General features: G+C 38.9%; 1 protein-coding gene and 1 non-coding gene across 2 annotated transcripts in view; both read left to right on the top strand.

The window, feature by feature from the left end:
- Nucleotides 1-18,768, top strand: part of LOC125239083 (zinc finger protein 723-like) — a 34,431-nt gene extending 15,663 nt beyond the window's left edge. The window contains exons 10-16 of the mRNA XM_048146561.1: nucleotides 144-282; nucleotides 1,665-1,771; nucleotides 2,741-2,837; nucleotides 7,170-7,328; nucleotides 8,326-8,427; nucleotides 17,108-17,206; nucleotides 18,590-18,768. Coding sequence (XP_048002518.1) covers nucleotides 144-282; nucleotides 1,665-1,771; nucleotides 2,741-2,837; nucleotides 7,170-7,328; nucleotides 8,326-8,427; nucleotides 17,108-17,206; nucleotides 18,590-18,736 — 850 coding nt within the window. The 3' untranslated portion in view covers nucleotides 18,737-18,768. The remainder of the gene's footprint in view (nucleotides 1-143; nucleotides 283-1,664; nucleotides 1,772-2,740; nucleotides 2,838-7,169; nucleotides 7,329-8,325; nucleotides 8,428-17,107; nucleotides 17,207-18,589) is intronic.
- Trnas-cga lies at nucleotides 6,989-7,062 on the top strand. The gene has a single exon. It is a non-coding gene; the product is annotated as a tRNA-Ser (tRNA).
- Nucleotides 18,769-19,367: the final 599 nt, after the last annotated feature.

The following is a 19,367-nucleotide window of genomic DNA, read 5'->3' as shown; positions in this document are numbered from 1 at the left end:
TGGATGTTTTCTATGTATATAAGTATGTATTTATCTATTTAAGTATGTATATCGTCGCTTAGCACCCATCCAGCTTTGCTTTTAGTTTGGGGCTAAGTTGATCTGTGTAAGGTGTACCCAATATTTATTTATTTATTTTTCAGAAAACAATCAACATTCTACACACACTTACGAATAAACCACTCGACCCAGAACGCGTTAGGAGGCACCTGCGACATCTGTGGAGAGACTTTCACGGGCGCCATGGGACTACGTATGCACAAGACTCAGACACACAATAAGGTAACAACCTGCTATATTACAATGTCGCAGGAGTATGGTTTGCCATACTACTGCGATATATGTAGAGAAATGTTTACGGCCGTATGCACAAAACAGACACCCAATAAGGTAGGAATATAAACCATTCGACCCAGAACGCGTTAGGAGGCACCTGCGACATCTGTGGAGAGACTTTCACGGGCGCCATGGGACTACGTATGCACAAGACTCAGACACACAATAAGGTAACAACCTGCTATATTACAACGTCGCAGGAGTATGGTTTGCCATACTACTGCGATATATGTAGAGAAATGTTTACGGCCGTATGCACAAAACAGTCACCCAATAAGGCAAGTAACTGCGATTACTATACATATATCGCAGCAGTATGGGTTGCCATACTACTGCGATATATGAAGAGAAATGTTTACATGAAGCACTGTTTCCACCGCGTGCTAGTAAGCTATGAGCTATCGGCTATAAAAACGAACAAAAGAGAATCACATAAAAGACACGGCCATGTTTATAGTTACTCGCCCAGCGGTGAGCTATCAATATCGCCGTGTCTCTTTTATTTGCACGGAGTGCTTATATTTTGTTCGTTTTTATAGCCGAGAGAGCTCATAGCTTACGAGCTCGCGGTGGGACCAGTGCCTAAGGCCCAATCAGACAAAAGGCAAGTACCTGCGGTATATACAACGTCGCAGGAGTGTGGTTTGCCATACTACTGCGATATATCTAGAGAAATGTTTACAGCAACGTGCACAAGACTCATACAACTGCGATATAAAAGAAACTATCAAGGGTGTCATGGGACTGAGCACCTATGGTCAAGAAACAGACCCAAAATACGGTAAGTATGGAGTCAAAACATATGCCTGCGATAAATGTAAATTCATACAATGTAATAGGCTAGTATATACTTAAAATAAAATATTTTGTGCAGTGCACGAAATAAATCACTACATAGTATGTATGTAGTTACATTTGAACGTAATTTCTATTTAATAAGTCAAAAAGAAAGATAAAAAAGTGGCTTAGAGAAGCGAAACGACGGGCCGGAGGCCGTAAATGAATTGACCGTGAACGGACTTCCTCGGGATTTCATAGTAATTCCATATTAGCAAATCGTTTTGACAGTTCGTAAAAAGAAGCTGATTTGACTAGTAGGAAACCAGCCTATTATGTGAAGGCTCAAACACCTGATAATTTAAGTATGGAGTCAACTCATATGGGTTGTCTTTTTAGTGTGTGTGTTAACTGCACATATTTTAATTCTATTTATGTAGGATAGAGAAGCTATCGGTCCTGAATTCAGAGTAAAATTAGCCCAAAAACAACATGATCTGTGATAATTAGGTTTTAAATATTAATTTAGAAAATATCATTTTTTTTTTCAGAAAGAAATAAAGGCGCTGAAATGTACAATATGCAAGATACAGTTTGAGAACAAGGAAGCACTCGATCGACACTTTCAGCCCCACAACGACTGTGATCCGAAGTTGCGGTAAATATATATAAAATAAAAGTATGGAAATGGATTAAATCGCGTATAATGACTTATTCCGTCTATTGTCCTTTAAGTCGTCGGCAACCCGAACCCTCCTTGGAACTTGTGCACTCCTTTTTACTGTGTATTTAACACAGCAAAAGGGAATGTACAAGTTTCTAATGGGGTGGCAACGCGCATGTTGCACTTCTTCTCACTTGCAGGCGTCCATAGGTTACGGTGACCACGGTGGCGGGCCGTACGCTTGTTTGCCCCCGACGTAGTATAAAAAAAAATGAATTTACAATTCATCCCGACGTTTCGAACACTTTACAGCATTCGTGGTCAACGGGTGACTGAGGAAAAATTACAATGTGCAAAAGCTACCCACATACAAGAAATATTATTGAACCATGCCCATAAATATAATAGAGCACAGAGTTCCTGAGTCATGGATGTTTTCTATGTATATAAGAAAGAAATAAATATAAGTATTTGTATCTTAAATATATCAATATATTTGTATATTGAAGCGCTGGTGGCCTAGCGGTAAGAGCGTGCGACTTTCAATACGGAGGTCGCGGGTTCGAACCCCGGCTCGTACCAATGAGTTTATCGGAACTTATGTGCGAAATATCATTTGATATATGCCAGTCGCTTTTCGGTGAAGGTAAACATCGTGAGGAAACCGGACTAATTCCAATAAGGCCTTACCCTTTGGGTTGGAAGGTCAGATGGCAGTCGCTTTCGTAAAACTAGTGCCTACGCCAAACCTTGGGATTAGTTGTCACAGCGGACCCCAGGCTCCCACGAGCCGCGGCAAATTCCGGGATGACGCAAGGAGGATGATGATGTATATCAAATATAAGTATCGTTGCCTGAGTAAGACAAGCCTTCTTGAGCTTACCGTGGGAGTCAGTCAATCCGTGTAAGAATACCTATAATATTTATTTACTATTTTATTAAACTTATACTTTTCTCTGTCAGGTTCTGCGAGACTTGCGGGTGCTCGTTCGCTGACGAGGACCAGCTCAGTCTTCACCGGCAGCGCGTGCACGGCGTAGAAATTTACAAGTGTGACGATGTACGTACATTTTGGTACAATTCAACACTTTACTGCACACCAAAGACCTATATAACTTCGTAAAGACCGATAAAGTCTAAGAAAGAAACGTACCCCAAAACCATACAGAAAAAGGTACGGTGAGCTAGATGGCGATACACCTTTGGGGTACGCTCGGCTAGATGGCGCTATTAATATTTGACATTTTAAAACATATCAAGCTAAGAATATGGGCCAAATTGTCAAAACTGAGGTTCAAAAGTTTTGAGCTTGTGTCGAGAGATGGCAGTCTATGCACTGTGATTACACATTTTACTTTGACAGTCATTCTCTATAATACACGATCCTCTTTGCTGCACACCAAGAATGATATAATACGGGACAGTTTTTTTTTTCACCGACCGGTCTGTCGCAGTCGGTAGTGACCCTGCCTGCTGCGCCGCGGTCCCTGGTTCGAATCCCGGTAAGGGCATTTATTTGTGTGATGAGCACAGATATTTGTTCCTGAGTCATGGATGTTTTCTATGTATTTATATATTATATATATCGTTGCGTTGTCTGAGTACCCACTACACAAGCCTTCTTGAGCTTACCGTGGGCCAGTCAATCTGTGTAAGAATGTCCTTTAATATTTATTTATTTATTTTTCAAAATGTGTATCGACGTGATATCATGATATTAAAATAAAGAGGCATTTCATTTGTTCTTATAAAAAATAAAAACACGCAAAAAGAAAATATGATTTTGACCACTTCCAGGCTGCGAAACAGCGCCATCTAGCGGCGGTCGGGGTGGTGTAGCGGTCGAACACGTCAGCCGCGTTAGCTGGAGACCCGGGTTCGATTCCCGGCTTCACCACCAGTGGGCTTGATCGCTTTTTCTTTAGTGTATGGTATCTATTTCAGTTTATAGCGCCATCTATTTTTAAGCTTAAAATGTCCATACATTTCAGGGGTACTCTTTTTTGTATGGGCTCTGTCTGTTCCGTATTATATGGTCCTTGCCTGACACTAACTAGCAAATAATACTACTGAATAATCACTCTGTTTTGTAGCCTTCCTTTATAATTATGTCGTAAAGGCACAGTATAATAAAGAGTACTATCATACAGTATGGCCACTCCCGCTCCCCGCTGAAAGTGCCGCCCACCCCCTCTCGGTTACCTCACAGTTACCGCCTGCCAAGAACGCGAACAGTCCACCTGTCATATGTCACTCATACAAGCATGGTACGCGTTCACCTACACGAGCTTAGACTGTGTGCTAGGAACGCGCCTCTTTCATATATTTAATCGCCAGTGTCCGAGGTGTGGTAATATAATATCTTATATGCAGCAAGGACGATTATAAAGGACCAGCAGAGTCCATACTAAATACCGTACCCCGTTGGCAGCCGTAAATCTATGTCGCTAGATGTCACTAAGAGTGTCATTTGAATAAAAATGTCGTTTTTTTTTAAATACGCACGCGGTAGTTCAACGGCATTACAAGTGATACAGTGAAAAGTATATAGATGACGCTAGGGGCCCGTGTCATGTTTCAGTCCCTGTTTACAACGCAAGCCATCGTTCTTATTTTGAATTATGACAATCATGCAAAAGAGTACCATACTGTCAAATTTTCTATCTCTTTCATTTTGAGCGTGACGTCAATGATTAGTAATATTACTTTCAATATATTTAAAATTTAGATTTTAATGAGGCCATTTCGAACGGTGTTTATGATAGATATCATGTTGACAATCAATCTCCTGACCGTCTCGCTCATACCAATCCTATCCTATATTTGAACGAGTGCGACCGAAACAGTTGAGTATTATTGAAGATTTTTGAATGTCTAAAATCTTATTGGTAGTTGTCGAAAACCCGCTTTTTCCATAAAGTGTTGGCGCGACGTCAAGTGGGTGATAGGCGTACGAGCAAGTACGCGTTGGATGGTCGACTACTATGCGCAGCGGTTTTTACGCGTATACTTACGGTGACACACAATCGAAAAAGGTCGTCGAGCCATAAGTACGCATACCTGCTCGTATCGTACGTTTATCACCCACTTCAGACTGCGTTTCGATCGGCGTTTAGCGACAATGATTATCAGCTCGGCTTCATGGCTTTACGAACCTTAGCTCGGACCATCGAATATGAAACTTATAAACTTCTTTATACACAAGGGTATAAAGAAGTTTATAACCAGGTGCTCCATGACACCATTGCACCAATCTGTCGCCAGCACCGCTACACTTCAACGGCCAAGTCACACAACATCCATACTAATATTATAAATGGGAAAGTGTGTGTGTCTGTTTGTTTGTCCATCTTTCACGGCAAAACGGAGCGACGTATTGACGTGATTTTTTAAGTGGAGATAGTTGAAGGGATGGAAAGTGACATAGGCTACTTTTTGTCTCTTTTTATATTCCCCCACTTCCTTAGTATGGAGGATGGAAGTTTGTGGAGAGATTTTCGAATTTAACGCGAGCGAAGCCGCGGGAAAAGGCTAGTTAACTATAATAATAAAGAAATCGCAGTAAGGAACTTTATGTAGATTTCATTACTTTTTAGAGATAAACAAGCAGCTCCATCGAGACGGCTATTTTTTACAGAATGTTTTTGGTGGGATATACATAGGCATAGGTATATAACACTAACAAGGTATCTATTGTCTTAGTCCGTTTTCACATTATCCGATCCGATATCGGATGTCGGAAGGATTTAAATGGAAAAAATCCAAGATAGCGCCTGTAATGTATGGGGTATCAGTCCTACATCCGATATCGGATCGGATAATGTGAAAACGCATTTAGTCTTATTAATTATTACTTATGTCAGAGTTTCACTAATTATTTCCTTTTATTCATTTATTATCTCAGTTTAGGTTTATACGAGTACCAAACGAGTAGTATACGAGTAGAAAATATATTAATTACCAAAACAATACAAACTACTTATCATTAATTTATTATAAAAACGTAATCCAAAGTGCCACACCTGGCGGCCTAACTATCCGCGTTGTGTCCAAGACGAAGCCTGACCGACGAAGCTAGCAAGTCTCTCTACATGTTAGCTGAAATACTGTCAAACCATTCACTGTGATTAACTGATTACTCAGATTATTATAAGCAAAATGATCTTCGAATGAACTTTCTGGACAATTGAGATGCATGGGCGCAGTCGAAACCAGCTCGCCCCTTCAGCCGTGTTCCGTTGAAAATCGGAAAGATTCTTTTCCTTAGCACATTTAATGTTTACAAATTGGATTCGCCTTCTGTCACCTAAACTGGTAATTTTATGTATGAGGTCATTGGTCATACAATTATTAATTTATACAGTTATTAATTCTGTATCTCTACTCGCATTGCTGCTGCGATTCTAAAATATTTAATATCCATATATTATGAATATTCAATAAATCATACAATGACATTTGTGATGTGACATGGATGTCAGATGTCACATCTGTTGGCACAATAATTGCGTTTTGTTGAACGTATTTGAGCTCAACATATAGGTTTATTATCACTAAGTATATTATATTAATGAACAACGAAACGGATGTGACATTTTCCTAGTCCACCAACGTCATCTAGTCATTTTATTTGGCAATAATTAGACAATATGCGAACAAACTTAGCCAGCGAAGCGATCACAACTACGTCGAGGCCAACCAAAAAATATAATTTGTAAAAATTGTGTTTTGAGCCAATATTTTGATATTAAAATAAAGATTTTTGATAGTTATTCATAGTATAATATAAAAACAAGTAAAAATATGTGTGAAAATATGTTTTTTTCCACTCCCGGGTTACGAAACAACGCCATCTAGTTTTAAAGCAAAAACTAAGCTTTTTTCAGGGGTACGCTTTTTTGTATGGGCTATATCAGTCTAGTATTAAATGGTCCTTGTATGCAGTAAAAGTTTAAAATTACGATGTAGGGAACAAATCAAATTATTTTATTAAATATAAAAACACAAATCAAAAAAATATTTAATAAAATAGTTTGATTTGTTCCCTACATCGATAGATGGCAGCACCATCTCTCTCGCTATATCGTAATCCTGCAAAAGGATTCATATAGGAGGTGCAAGCACAAATTGCTCGCCCTTAGAGTTGGTCAAAGGCGCCTAATAGCCTTCAGAGATAACATACACTAGAGAAATTTCGACGGGTACCTCGGCGGTCGGGGTGGTGTAGCGGTCGAACACGTCAGCCGCGATAGCTGGAGACCCGGGTTCGATTCCCGGCTTCGCCACCAGTGGGCTTGATCGCTTTTTCTTTAGTGTATGGTATCTATTTCAGTTTATAGTTTAAAATTTGCCATTTTCTAACGCTTAACGCAGTTTTATTGTTTTATTTCAGTGCAACAAATCATTTTTATCAAAGTCCTCACTATCAACTCACATCGACCGCGTGCATCTGAACATAAAGCCTCGCTTCCGGTTCTACAACTATAAGAAGAGCGCGCGGCCCGGCGTCAAGCTCGATTACATGTGCGAGACTTGCGGGAAAGCCTACACGGTAACACTTGTCATTTACTTAAGAAATACATCTATCGCAGGTGTATGGTACAACACATACACCAGCTATCACTGCTGCAAAAAATAATTTCGCAATGTTACTACACACCCGTTTGGTAGGACTACAATAACAGCGCACGAAGATAAGATCTATTACATTAGCGAGACCTGCGGGACGGCTTACACGGTTGCACCTGTAATTTACTTAAGAAATACATCTATCGCAAGTATATGTTACAACACACACACACCTGAGATAATTGCAGCAACCATACATGTCGCTCCAATATTATGTAGAATATCTACACATACACGCCCGTTGAATGAACTAAAAGAACTTACGATACTTTATCAACTCAGGAGCCTGGCTCTACTACATATTCAAAACCTATGAGAAGGCTTCGTATGCCATTTACCTACTCAAGAAATACACTTATCGCAGGAGTATGGTACACAACACAAAAATACATGTCCCTACAAAATAGTCTTATCTACTGTCTACATTGTTTAAGTGTCCACACAAGCCTTTTTGAGCTCTTTCAATTTTTTTATAACTCATAATGAGCAGTTCCCGGCAACTTTGTACATAGCCACGTCAGCAAATTTTAATTGATCCTATTTTGTTACCAACATTTAGTAATATAAGTCGACTTTCGTAAGATATATACAGGTTAATTGTTATAATTAAGAAAATATAGATACTAGAGAACCTTAATGACGAAATAAAACTTAATAAAATCTCAATTCATTAATAAAATCTTAGTAACAAAAAAGGAATTAATAAAAACAAATTTAACTTTTTCCTTAATTTTTGTACAAACTTTTCGAGAACTGCTGTAATATATAAATTATCCTGTTTGAGATCAAAGAATAAATACTTCATGTTAAGGAACCAAGGCCCAGCACGTATGGCTGCCGCTTACCGCTGCCGCGCTTAGACCAATGTCGTGGCTGGGCCGTTAGTGTTAACTATTTTAACATTTTTAACTTTTTGACAGTGTTTCGCGCTCCTGAAGACGCATCAGATGACCCACACAGGCGAGCGGCCGTTCAAATGCTCGCTCTGTCCGAAGAGCTTCATCACCGCCTCACAGCTTAAGGTAATGTTTTATTTAACTTTCTTAACACAATTGCCTGGGCGTTTTCGAGTTGCTGATGTTTCGACACGGCTATCTAAATAGTAAAATTATCAAATGTTCTACAACAAATTAAATTATTTTCATAGAAAAGATTTCAACTTGTATTTTTAAGTAGTTTATGTAACTATTATGTTATAAACATTAAATAAATGTCATATACCAGCAGTTCTCGAAAAGTTTGTACAAAAATTAAGGAAAAAGTTAAATTTGTTTTTATTAATTCCTATTTTGTTACTAAGATTTTATTAATGAATTGAGATTTTATTAAGTTTTATTTCGTCATTAAGGTTCTCTAGTATCTATATTTTCTTAATTATAACAATTAACCTGTATATATCTTACGAAAGTCGACTTATATTACTAAATGTTGGTAACAAAATAGGATCAATTAAAATTTGCTGACGTGGCTATGTACAAAGTTGCCGGGAACTGCTCATACAAAGAACAAGCGACCAAGGCCACCAAGTGTTCTGAGCTGGAATCGAACCAGCGTACTCCGTTTAACGGACTGATTCCTGAACCAACCTGAACCTGTATTAAGGGCAGCGCCATCTCAATTGTATACAATTTTTTGTTGGTTATATAAAAAATAACGAGAATATTCACCTCTTTTTATGTAGTAAATAAAGCTTTTTAAATTTTCTCTATGTCGATGTCGTTTTCCCGAGTACTCACAAGTCCCACAACACAAGCCTTTTTGAGCTTACCGTGGGACCAAAGACCTTAAGAGCGTTATAACATTTCGGCGTCGGGCGAAATTAGGTATTTTACCCGCCGCGCGAGCCCAATATGCCGACCCTTTCTAGCACGTCTTATCACTCGCTCGCACTACAATAATGGACAAAACAATCTTGATCCTTTCTATGGAATTTTGATAACAACCACAATCTACTATCTCGATATAAACTTTTGGTTTCTAATAAACATTATTTTGTACGAAAATACGAGAATATAGCGCGAAATAATATCAATTATGTTAAAATTTATTTAAAAAACTAGCTGCCCGGCGTACTTCGTATCGCCTTATACTTGGAGGCGCAAAACATGGGGCAAGGCAAATAAGTGACCATTTTTACTTGACACAATTAAGTAGCTACATCATTAATTACATTATAGCGTACCTATTTAATATACACATACCCATAGCTGGGCATTAACTCGTTAATCCGTTAATCGTTAATTAACGAAGTTAACATTTCGATTAACGGATTAATTTTTAAGTTAACTCTAAAAAATGTTAACGGACTCGTTAACTTCCGTTAAATTTCTCCGAGTCCGTTAATCGTTAATTTAGCAGGGCAGCGCCGCGAAAAAAACACGCTACTGTAAAAGTCCGAAGTACGGAAAATCCTAGGATTTAACCGGTAAATCCCAGCTTTTACCGGTTTTGATCGCCAAAAGCCCAAATATTACCTAAAGAATTGTTGTTCACATGGGTTCGCTTTTACCAACGTTGATTCGATGAATCCTAAGTTTTACCATGGCAACTGTTCTAGATTATACTGTGGTTCTGTTCTAGTGACAGGGCAGCAAATTCGAGCCCAATTTAAGACCACATTCTCTTCCCTAGCTTCTACCCGGCTTCCGCCTGCTGTGATCTTGCAGCTCTCCTGACATAGTTCTTGGCAGTAGCTCAGGCAATCACTGCCTTCCACATGTAGCCTAGAGTTCAATAGGCTTGCTGTAATTCGGGCTTTTACAGTAATATAATACATTATAGTGGATTACTGATACAACTAAATATAATATACCTACAGTAAAAATATTTTTTTGTCACGCGTTAACGGATTATCGATTAACTTTAACTTACGTTAAATTTGTTGAAATGTATCGCATTAACGATTAACGAAGTTAACTTTTTTAGTAACGGATTAACGATTATCGAAGTTAAATGTTTGATTAACGGTGCCCGGCTATGCACATACCTATTGAAGAGATAAGATGACTTACCTTTTTCCTCTTGTGGCAATCATCCGGTTATTGCGTTGTTTTAGTTACTAACTGTAATACTTTAAATTGCTTTTGAAATCAATTTGGAGTTTTTTTACCATTCATTTAAAATACACCATTTAAGCTAGTTTATTCCAACTACAAAAAAAACCGGCCAAGAGCGTGTCGGGCCACGCTCAGTGTAGGGTTCCGTAGTTTTCCGTATTTTTCTCAAAAACTACTGAACCTATCAAGTTCAAAACAATTTTCCTAGAAATTGTTTATAAAGTTCTATTTTTGTGATTTTTTTCATATTTTTTAAACTTATGGTTCAAAAGTTAGAGGGGGGGGGACGCACTTTTTTTTCCTTTAGGAGCGATTATTTCCGAAAATATTAATATTATCAAAAAACGATCTTAGTAAACCCTTATTCATTTTTAAATACCTATCCAACAATATATCACACGCTGGGGTTGTAATGAAAAAAATATCAGCCCCCACTTTACATGTAAGGGGGGTACCCTAATAAAACATTTTTTTCCATTTTTTATTTTTGCACTTTGTTGGCGTGATTAATATACATATTAGTACCAAATTTCAGCTTTCTAGTGCTAACGGTTACTGAGATTATCCGCGGACGGACGGACGGACGGACGGACGGACGGACGGACGGACAGACATGGCGAAACTATAAGGGTTCCTAGTTGACTACGGAACCCTAAAAATATACTATTTTTATTTTATCTCAAAATACAAATCACAGCAATAACAGTTGACAACGTCTAACAGATTTTTTTTCTGTTATGACAGCTCATTCTCATTCATTTCATTTCAAGCAATATTTTTTAGCCGCATTACCTGGCCGCTACATATTAAGGTGGATGATACACTGGCTCCGGTTGTGCGATGCGAATCGGAGCCAGTGTGACATCCACCTAATCAACTACTTGTTGCACGATTAGAGTGAGATGGAGCAATAGGTAGAGAAGGACAAACATGTATTGCCTCACTCTATCGCTCTATCTCACTCTAATCGAGCAACCGATCGCCATGTGTGTAGAGATCTTGAGGATTGTGATCGTTTCGGTTTCCTTCGCCTAAGTTTTGCACGGAGCGAATGTAACTATTTATTTGCGATGGTACCGGTTCATCACTACTTTTGTGAAGTATAAAATTAATAGCTGTAACAAACTGTCAGATTTGGTTCGAGTCGGACAGCGGATTTAATTCGCTCCGAACCATATCCGGCCGTCTGTAGAGCACGCGGACCAAATCCGACCGGTCCGGCCCGAACCAAATCTAACCGTCTGTTACAGCTATTAGAGAAAATTTATAAATCTGGCAAGCAATTTGACAATGACAACTTCATAGACTATTAAAGCTAGGAACACACTACGCGGACGTCCGTCGTGAATCGACCGCGGACGGGAATCTGGACAATGGAAATACACATAACCGTGCAAACTATCGGTCGACGGACGCGGACGTGGCCTTGAGCGCACGGACGTCCGATCGAAATCTGGCTCTCTGGATGTTTTGTTCCGTGCACACTGATAGGTCGCGGTCGCGGTCGTTTTACGACGGACGGGAATCTGGACAATGAAATTACACATGACCGTGCAAACTATCGGTCGACGGACGTGGACGTGGCCTTGAGCGCATGGACGTCCGATCGAAATCTGGCTCGCTGGATGTTTTGTTCCGTGCACACTGATCGGTCGCGGTCGCGGTCGATTTACGACGGACGTCCGCGTAGTGTGTTCCTAGCTTTAAAATAGCTGTAACAGACGTGTGCGTTCCGATTTCGTCAAGTCAACGTCACGTCATTGTCAAGTTGTCAGGTATGTCAGGTAGGAACAATTTGTATGGGAAAAAAAGAATCACTGTTTTCTAATTATCATCACAATATTTACGTGTTTTTACACTGCCTAAACCTTCTGCGGTCTAATACAAACATTTCAATACCAAAATTACGTAAATCGGTCCAGCCGTTCTCGAGTTTAAAGGTAACTAACAAACGCATTTCATTTTTATATATATAGATTAAAGTAATAATTATAAAAGTAGATCCCATCCCAAATATTTGCTTTTGTTATATGATAAGTATTAGAGTAAAGTATATATTAATATGATGATAAAAAAAGACAAATACAATTCTAATTACTTCAAGGTGGTGCTCAGGGTCTGATGATGGAGCCAGATGGTGGTCACCAATACCAATGAACAATATGACTATACAACTTCGTGGTTTACATGTCATTCTAGCATTTTCACTTTCACATTTCAAGTGCATATACCACGAGTATAGGTTTTCGGGTGTGCTGATTTAAAAATTAATGACCGATTTGGAATCTGACATTGCTGACTGTCACTTTGACACAAAAGTCATCATGGGTGTCGTAAAATAGGTTTTAGGGGTGCTGATTCCAAAATTAATGACCAATGTGGAATCTGACATTGCTGACTGTCACTTTGACACAAAAGTCGTCATGGGTGTCGTCAAATAGGTTTGCGGGGGTGCTGATTCCAAAATTAATGAACAATGTGGAATCTGACATTGCTGACTGTCACTTTGACACAAAAGTCGTCATGGGTGTCGTAAAATTGGTTTTAGGGAGTGCTGATTCCAAAATTAATGACCAATGTGGAATCTGACATTGCTGACTGTCACTTTGACACAAAAGTCGTCATGGGTGTCGTCAAATAGGTTTGCGGGGGTGCTGATTCCAAAATGAATGAACAATGTGGAATCTGACATTGCTGACTGTCACTTTGACACAAAAGTCGTCATGGGTGTCGTAAAATAGGTTTTAGGGGGTGCTGCTTCCAAAATTAATGAACAATGTGGAATCTGACATTGCTGACTGTCACTTTGACACAAAAGTCGTCATGGGTGTCGTAAAATTGGTTTTAGGGGGTGCTGATTCCAAAATTAATGACCAATGTGGAATCTGACATTGCTGACTGTCACTTTGACACAAAAGTCGTCATGGGTGTCGTCAAATAGGTTTGCGGGGGTGCTGATTCCAAAATTAATGAACAATGTGGAATCTGACATTGCTGACTGTCACTTTGACACAAAAGTCGTCATGGGTGTCGTAAAATTGGTTTTAGGGGTGCTGATTCCAAAAATAATGACCAATGTGGAATCTAACATTGCTGACTGCCACTTTGACACAAAAGTCATCATGGGTGTCGTAAAATAGGTTTTAGGGGTGCTGATTCCAAAAATAATGACTAATGTGGAATCTAACATTGCTGACTGTCACTTTGACACAAAAGTCATCATGGGTGTCGTCAAATAGGTTTCCGGAGGTGCTGATTTGAAAATTAATGACCGATTTGGAATCTTGACATTGCTGACTGTCACTTTGACACAAAAGTCGTCATGGGTGTCGTCAAAAAGGTTTCCGGGGGTGCTGATTCCAAAATTAACGACTATTTTGGAATCTCACAGTGCTAATTGTCATTTTGACACAAAAGGAATCATGGGTGTAATCAAATAGTTTTTAGGGGGTACTGATTCCAAAATTAATGAAATGATTTAAAAAGTTATGACCGATTTGGAACCTGACATTGCACAGTACCCCTGGAAACCTATTTGACGACACCCATAACGACTTTTATGTCAAAGTGACAGTCAGCAATGTCAGATTCGAAATTGATCATTAATATTGAGATCAGTACCCATGAAAATCTATTTGAAGACACCCATGATCACTTTTGTGTCAAAGTGACAGTCAACAGTGTCAGATTCCAAATTGGTCATTAGTTTTCAAACACCTCCGGATACGTATTTGACGACACCCATGACGACTTTTGTGTCAAAGTGACAGTCAGCAATGTCAGATTCCAAATTGGTCACTAATTTTGTAATCAGCACCCCCTAAAACCTATTTTACGACACCCATGACGACTTTTGTGTCAAAGTGACAGTCAGAAATGTCAGATTGAACATTGGTCATTAATTTTGGAATCAGCACCCCCTAAAACCTATTTTACGACACCCATGACGACTTTTGTGTCAGAGTGACAGTCAGCAATGTCAGATTGAACATTGGTCATTAATTTTGGAATCAGCACCCCTAAAACCTATTTTACGACACCCATGACGACTTTTGTGTCAAAGTGACAGTCAGCAATGTCAGATTCCACATTGATCATTAATTTTGGAATCAGCACCCCCTAAAACCTATTTTACGACACCCATGACGACTTTTGTGTCAAAGTGACAGTCAGCAATGTCAGATTCCAAATTGGTCACTAAATTTGGAATCAGCACCCCCTAAAACCTATTTTACGACACCCATGACGACTTTTGTGTCAGAGTGACAGTCAGCAATGTCAGATTGAACATTGGTCATTAATTTTGGAATCAGCACCTCCTAAAACCTATTTTACGACACCCATGTCGACTTTTGTGTCAAAGTGACAGTCAGCAATGTCAGATTCCACATTGGTCATTAATTTTGGAATCAGCACCCCCTAAAACCTATTTTACGACACCCATGACGACTTTTGTGTCAAAGTGACAGTCAGCAATGTCAGATTCCACATTGGTCATTAATTTTGGAATCAGCACCCCCTAAAACCTATTTTACGACACCCATGACGACTTTTGTGTCAGAGTGACAGTCAGCAATGTCAGATTGAACATTGGTCATTAATTTTGGAATCAGCACCCCCTAAAACCTATTTTACGACACCCATGACGACTTTTGTGTCAGAGTGACAGTCAGCAATGTCAGATTGAACATTGGTCATTAATTTTGGAATCAGCACCCCCTAAAACCTATTTTACGACACCCATGACGACTTTTGTGTCAAAGTGACAGTCAGCAATGTCAGATTCCACATTGGTCATTAATTTTGGAATCAGCACCCCCTAAAACCTATTTTACGACACCCATGATGACTTTTGTGTCAAAGTGACAGTCGGCAATCTGAGGTACTACATATTCGTAATCTGAAAGTAATCAAGTCAATAATTTCAGTTATTTTGAATCGACTATGATTCCGAGTTATTGGTAATAGTAATGATTGTATAGATGATTAGTGATTCCTTTACATGTAATGGTAATTTACCGTTTCACTTGATTACATTACAAGTAATCTGACACCCAGTAGTGTCAGATTACAAAGTAAAATCAAGTAATCGTGTAATCCGGAATCGATTACGATTTCCCCATCTCTGGGTTTAGTTATATGGTTCATTGGTACTGGTGACCACCATCTGGCTCCATCATCAGACCCTGAGTACCACCTCTTGTCAAAGGTCTTGTTGAGACGAACCCAACGAGCCTAAACACGAAGTCGTTTACTTACATGGTTCACTGGTACTGGTGACCACCTCTGGCTCCATCATCAGATCCCGAGTACCATCTTGATGTGTCTTATCATCTTGACCGTATTGTAATTTTCACATTTTTATCATCACAACGTTGTAATACTTTAACATTCAAACATAACAAAGTATTACAAAAGCAAATATTTACGGATCTAGGATCAAATTCGTTAGTCGCTGTTTACACACACACAATGCGAGGATAGCCCGTGTAGAAACAAGGCGTCCGACCCACACAACAATAAATATTCTCGACGTTTGCGATGAAAACTCGGAGACCAAAGCGACATACGTCTTACCTGCTCGAGCTCCGGCGCGGCACTGAAATCGCAGGCGTCCGTCGCCGGTAAAATAGCGACAGGAAGGCTAGTTTTCAAAAAATTGGCAAAAAATCATGATAAAATATTATAACGACAAATGGATAACAGCAGTTTAAGCACATTGTGCAGATTATTTATATACTAAAATAACTTCGATAACATGTAGATTTTCGGAGAAATGATCACTTGTTTCGATGTATTTTCAAGACAAAATTGAGTTCGTTTTACTTTCAATTTCTCAATTTCAAAGGATTAAATGATAAATATTGTTTAATGGGCCTTAAGTACAAGATATTTGGAACTTAAATTTACCTCATTTATGAGAGTGATCTTATCAAATTGTACATAATAAGAGCTCCGAATTCTGTGCTTCACGCGGTTTTTCCTAAACGAGCATCAGAAAAACAATCATTACTAATTGAAAAAGCTTTTTTTTTCATATGTTTTTTATTTAACCGGCAGTTAATAAGATGTTCTAACTGAAACAAGTACTTTCACTGTCTTTTAGTATGAGTAAAGTGTACAATTTTGTCGATAAATATTGTGCATTTTACAATATATCGCCTTTTTTTGTCATAGCGCTCTTAATGAGGTTACCATAGTAGTAGTATTTTTATCTGTATATTACCTGACTTTATAACTTCTTATATTATTTTAGGGTTATATTCAAACTAGGGTTTCGATATATTTTAAAGAATTGGAAAATAATTATAATGTAGTTATTTTGATGCCAATAAATCAGATTTGTACGAGTATAATTAAAAAATACCTTCAATTGGGTATTAGTAGATTGAGTAGTAAGTTTGAAAATTGTCTGGTATCCCCAATTTATGACAGTAATAATGACGTCACTGAATAATGTTGACATTGTCAGTAAGTGCGAGAGGGACACCAAACAATGCCCTCTCATGTGGACAGACTTTTTGACCTAACTACTCATTCTGGTTTGACTATAATTCTGTGCGTGGGACTCAGTCAATCTGTGTAAAAAGTCCTATATTTACTTATTTACATGATAAGTGATTTTCTTTGTATTATTTGTTTGCAGGGACACCGAGACAGCTTCCACGCGCGTATAAGGAAGTACCGTTGCCCGCAGTGCCCCAAAACGTTCCTTAGACAGTCTTCCATCTATAAACATCGCCTGGTAAGTGTTGACATCGTATCAACTTAGCGTGTCAAATGAACTCAGTAAAATCCACTGAGTTGTCCGTCTTTATTCGCAGATTTCAGCTTTCGGGCGTCAATTTTTGTAACTTGTCCACAAAAACATAAATGAGCATTTCTTTTTTTTTTGCCAATATTTTTTTTTAACTGTTTTAGGGAATTTTAGTCCAATTGTACTCAGAATCACGAGTACTTTCAATCTCACTGGGAGACAAAAAGTGTCCCAGAATTTCCATACATTTTTGTTACTTTCCTCTTTTGTTACCCCATACAAAATGTACGGAAAATGGTAACAAAATAAGAAAAATCGTATGGGACAATTTTTTTAACTACTAGGATTGAAAAGGCTAGTAATTCTGAGTAGAAATAGCATTTTTTTTTTCAAAAATATCACACTTCATAAAAGTGGCAAAAAAAAAAGAAATGCTCAAATAATACCTCGTTACGTGATATTTAATTGCAACAACACAAAAAAATATGAACACTCAAGGGCCTGAGACATATTTAGAATCACAGGCAAGTAACAACTTCAGTACAAAATCTGACACGCTCGGCCGCCACACAAATATATGAACTTGTTTCTTCTATATCTAGTTCTGTGGTTGAAATACTCTCCTGCAGGTGTAGAACACTAGTTGGATAAACATAGTCACATCAATGCGTCCCTGTCGCACTTACTAATAGTGTGAAAAGGACGGCCTGACGCCTGACGTTATATCGTATATCACGCGACCGTGCTTGCCTGTCTGGTCAGACTATGAACATAGCTGTTATCTGAAATCCTAATCCCACTTTTGACACATAACTCGTGTCAAAAGTGGGATTAGGATTTCAGATAACAGCTATGTTTTGTATAATGGAAATATGAAGAATGATAATATTCAGATATTTTATTGACAATTAATTTTACACTAATATTGTATGTGTTATATGTATATTTTTATTAGACTTATATTGACCGGGATTGCCTTTTTGATTTCTGTCGAGTTCCCGATATTTCGACGCAGTTGCATGCATCATGATCACGGAAAACTGACGAAGGCGGGTGGATGTCAAAGTTGCGTAGACAGCGCGCGATCTACCCTCCTTCGCGCGCGTCGGCTGCGTTCACTTTCAGCGTTACCACTGGTGGTCTATATCCCGGTCAATATAAGTCTAATGAAAATAACCGTGAGGGGTTCTTCAAAAAAGGAGTGTACAAGTTTCTAATGGGTCGGCAACGCGCATGTGACACCCCTTGAGTTGCAGGCGTCCATAGGTTACGGTGACCGCTTTCCATCAGGCGGACCGTATACCTGTATGCCACCGGCGTGGTATTATTATATTGTTAATGAATAAATAATTATGTATGATCTGTCCTCAGATACACACGGGTGAAAAACCATACGAGTGCAGCATATGCAGCAAAGCGTTCACACAATCGGGCTCTCTCACCACGCACGTCAAATACGTGCATATGAAGCTCAAGCCGCCGCCGCGGAAGAGGAACAAGATCGACAAGGCGTATTAGATGTAATATATTATTTATTTATTTATTAGAAATGTTGGTTTTATTTTGTGCGTTTCTCCAGAAACTTCCTGTCCTGCACAGCTAAACTATGGAATGAATTGGCGCTATTTACCAACCGATACGACCTTCAAACCTTCAAGAAAAGAGCATACCTACACCCATCTTAAAGGCCGGCAACGCGCCTCCGTCCATGGGCGTCAGTGATCGCTTACCATCAGGCATCCTGTCTGTTCTTTCAAAAATCATGAACACAAACATTCGAACACTTGGGGGCAAAACGGGGGTTTTCAACAAGTACAAATAAGGCCAATATACAGGTGTTTATTTATTTATTTTATTTATAAAAAATCAGGGTTAAATTGTGGCGTAGGCGAGAGGCTGGCAACCTGTCACTGCAATGTCACAGTTTCGTTTTCTTTCAACCCCTTATTTGCCAAGAGTGGCACTGAAGCTTTAGTAGTTTCATGTGCTCTGCTTACCCCTTTATGGGATACAGGCGTGATTGTATGTATGTATGTATAAAAATCAGTTTCCAAAGCATTACTCACGGTATAAACTTCCAACCCCAAATCACAGAAAAAGACAATAAATTGGTGCTGGCAGGGCATATAAGGAATCTTGAAGAACATAG

Source organism: Leguminivora glycinivorella, chromosome 25 (assembly GCF_023078275.1).
Source record: "Leguminivora glycinivorella isolate SPB_JAAS2020 chromosome 25, LegGlyc_1.1, whole genome shotgun sequence".
NCBI classification, from domain to species: Eukaryota; Metazoa; Arthropoda; class Insecta; order Lepidoptera; family Tortricidae; genus Leguminivora; species Leguminivora glycinivorella.
This window is presented reverse-complemented; position numbering and strand designations above follow the sequence as displayed.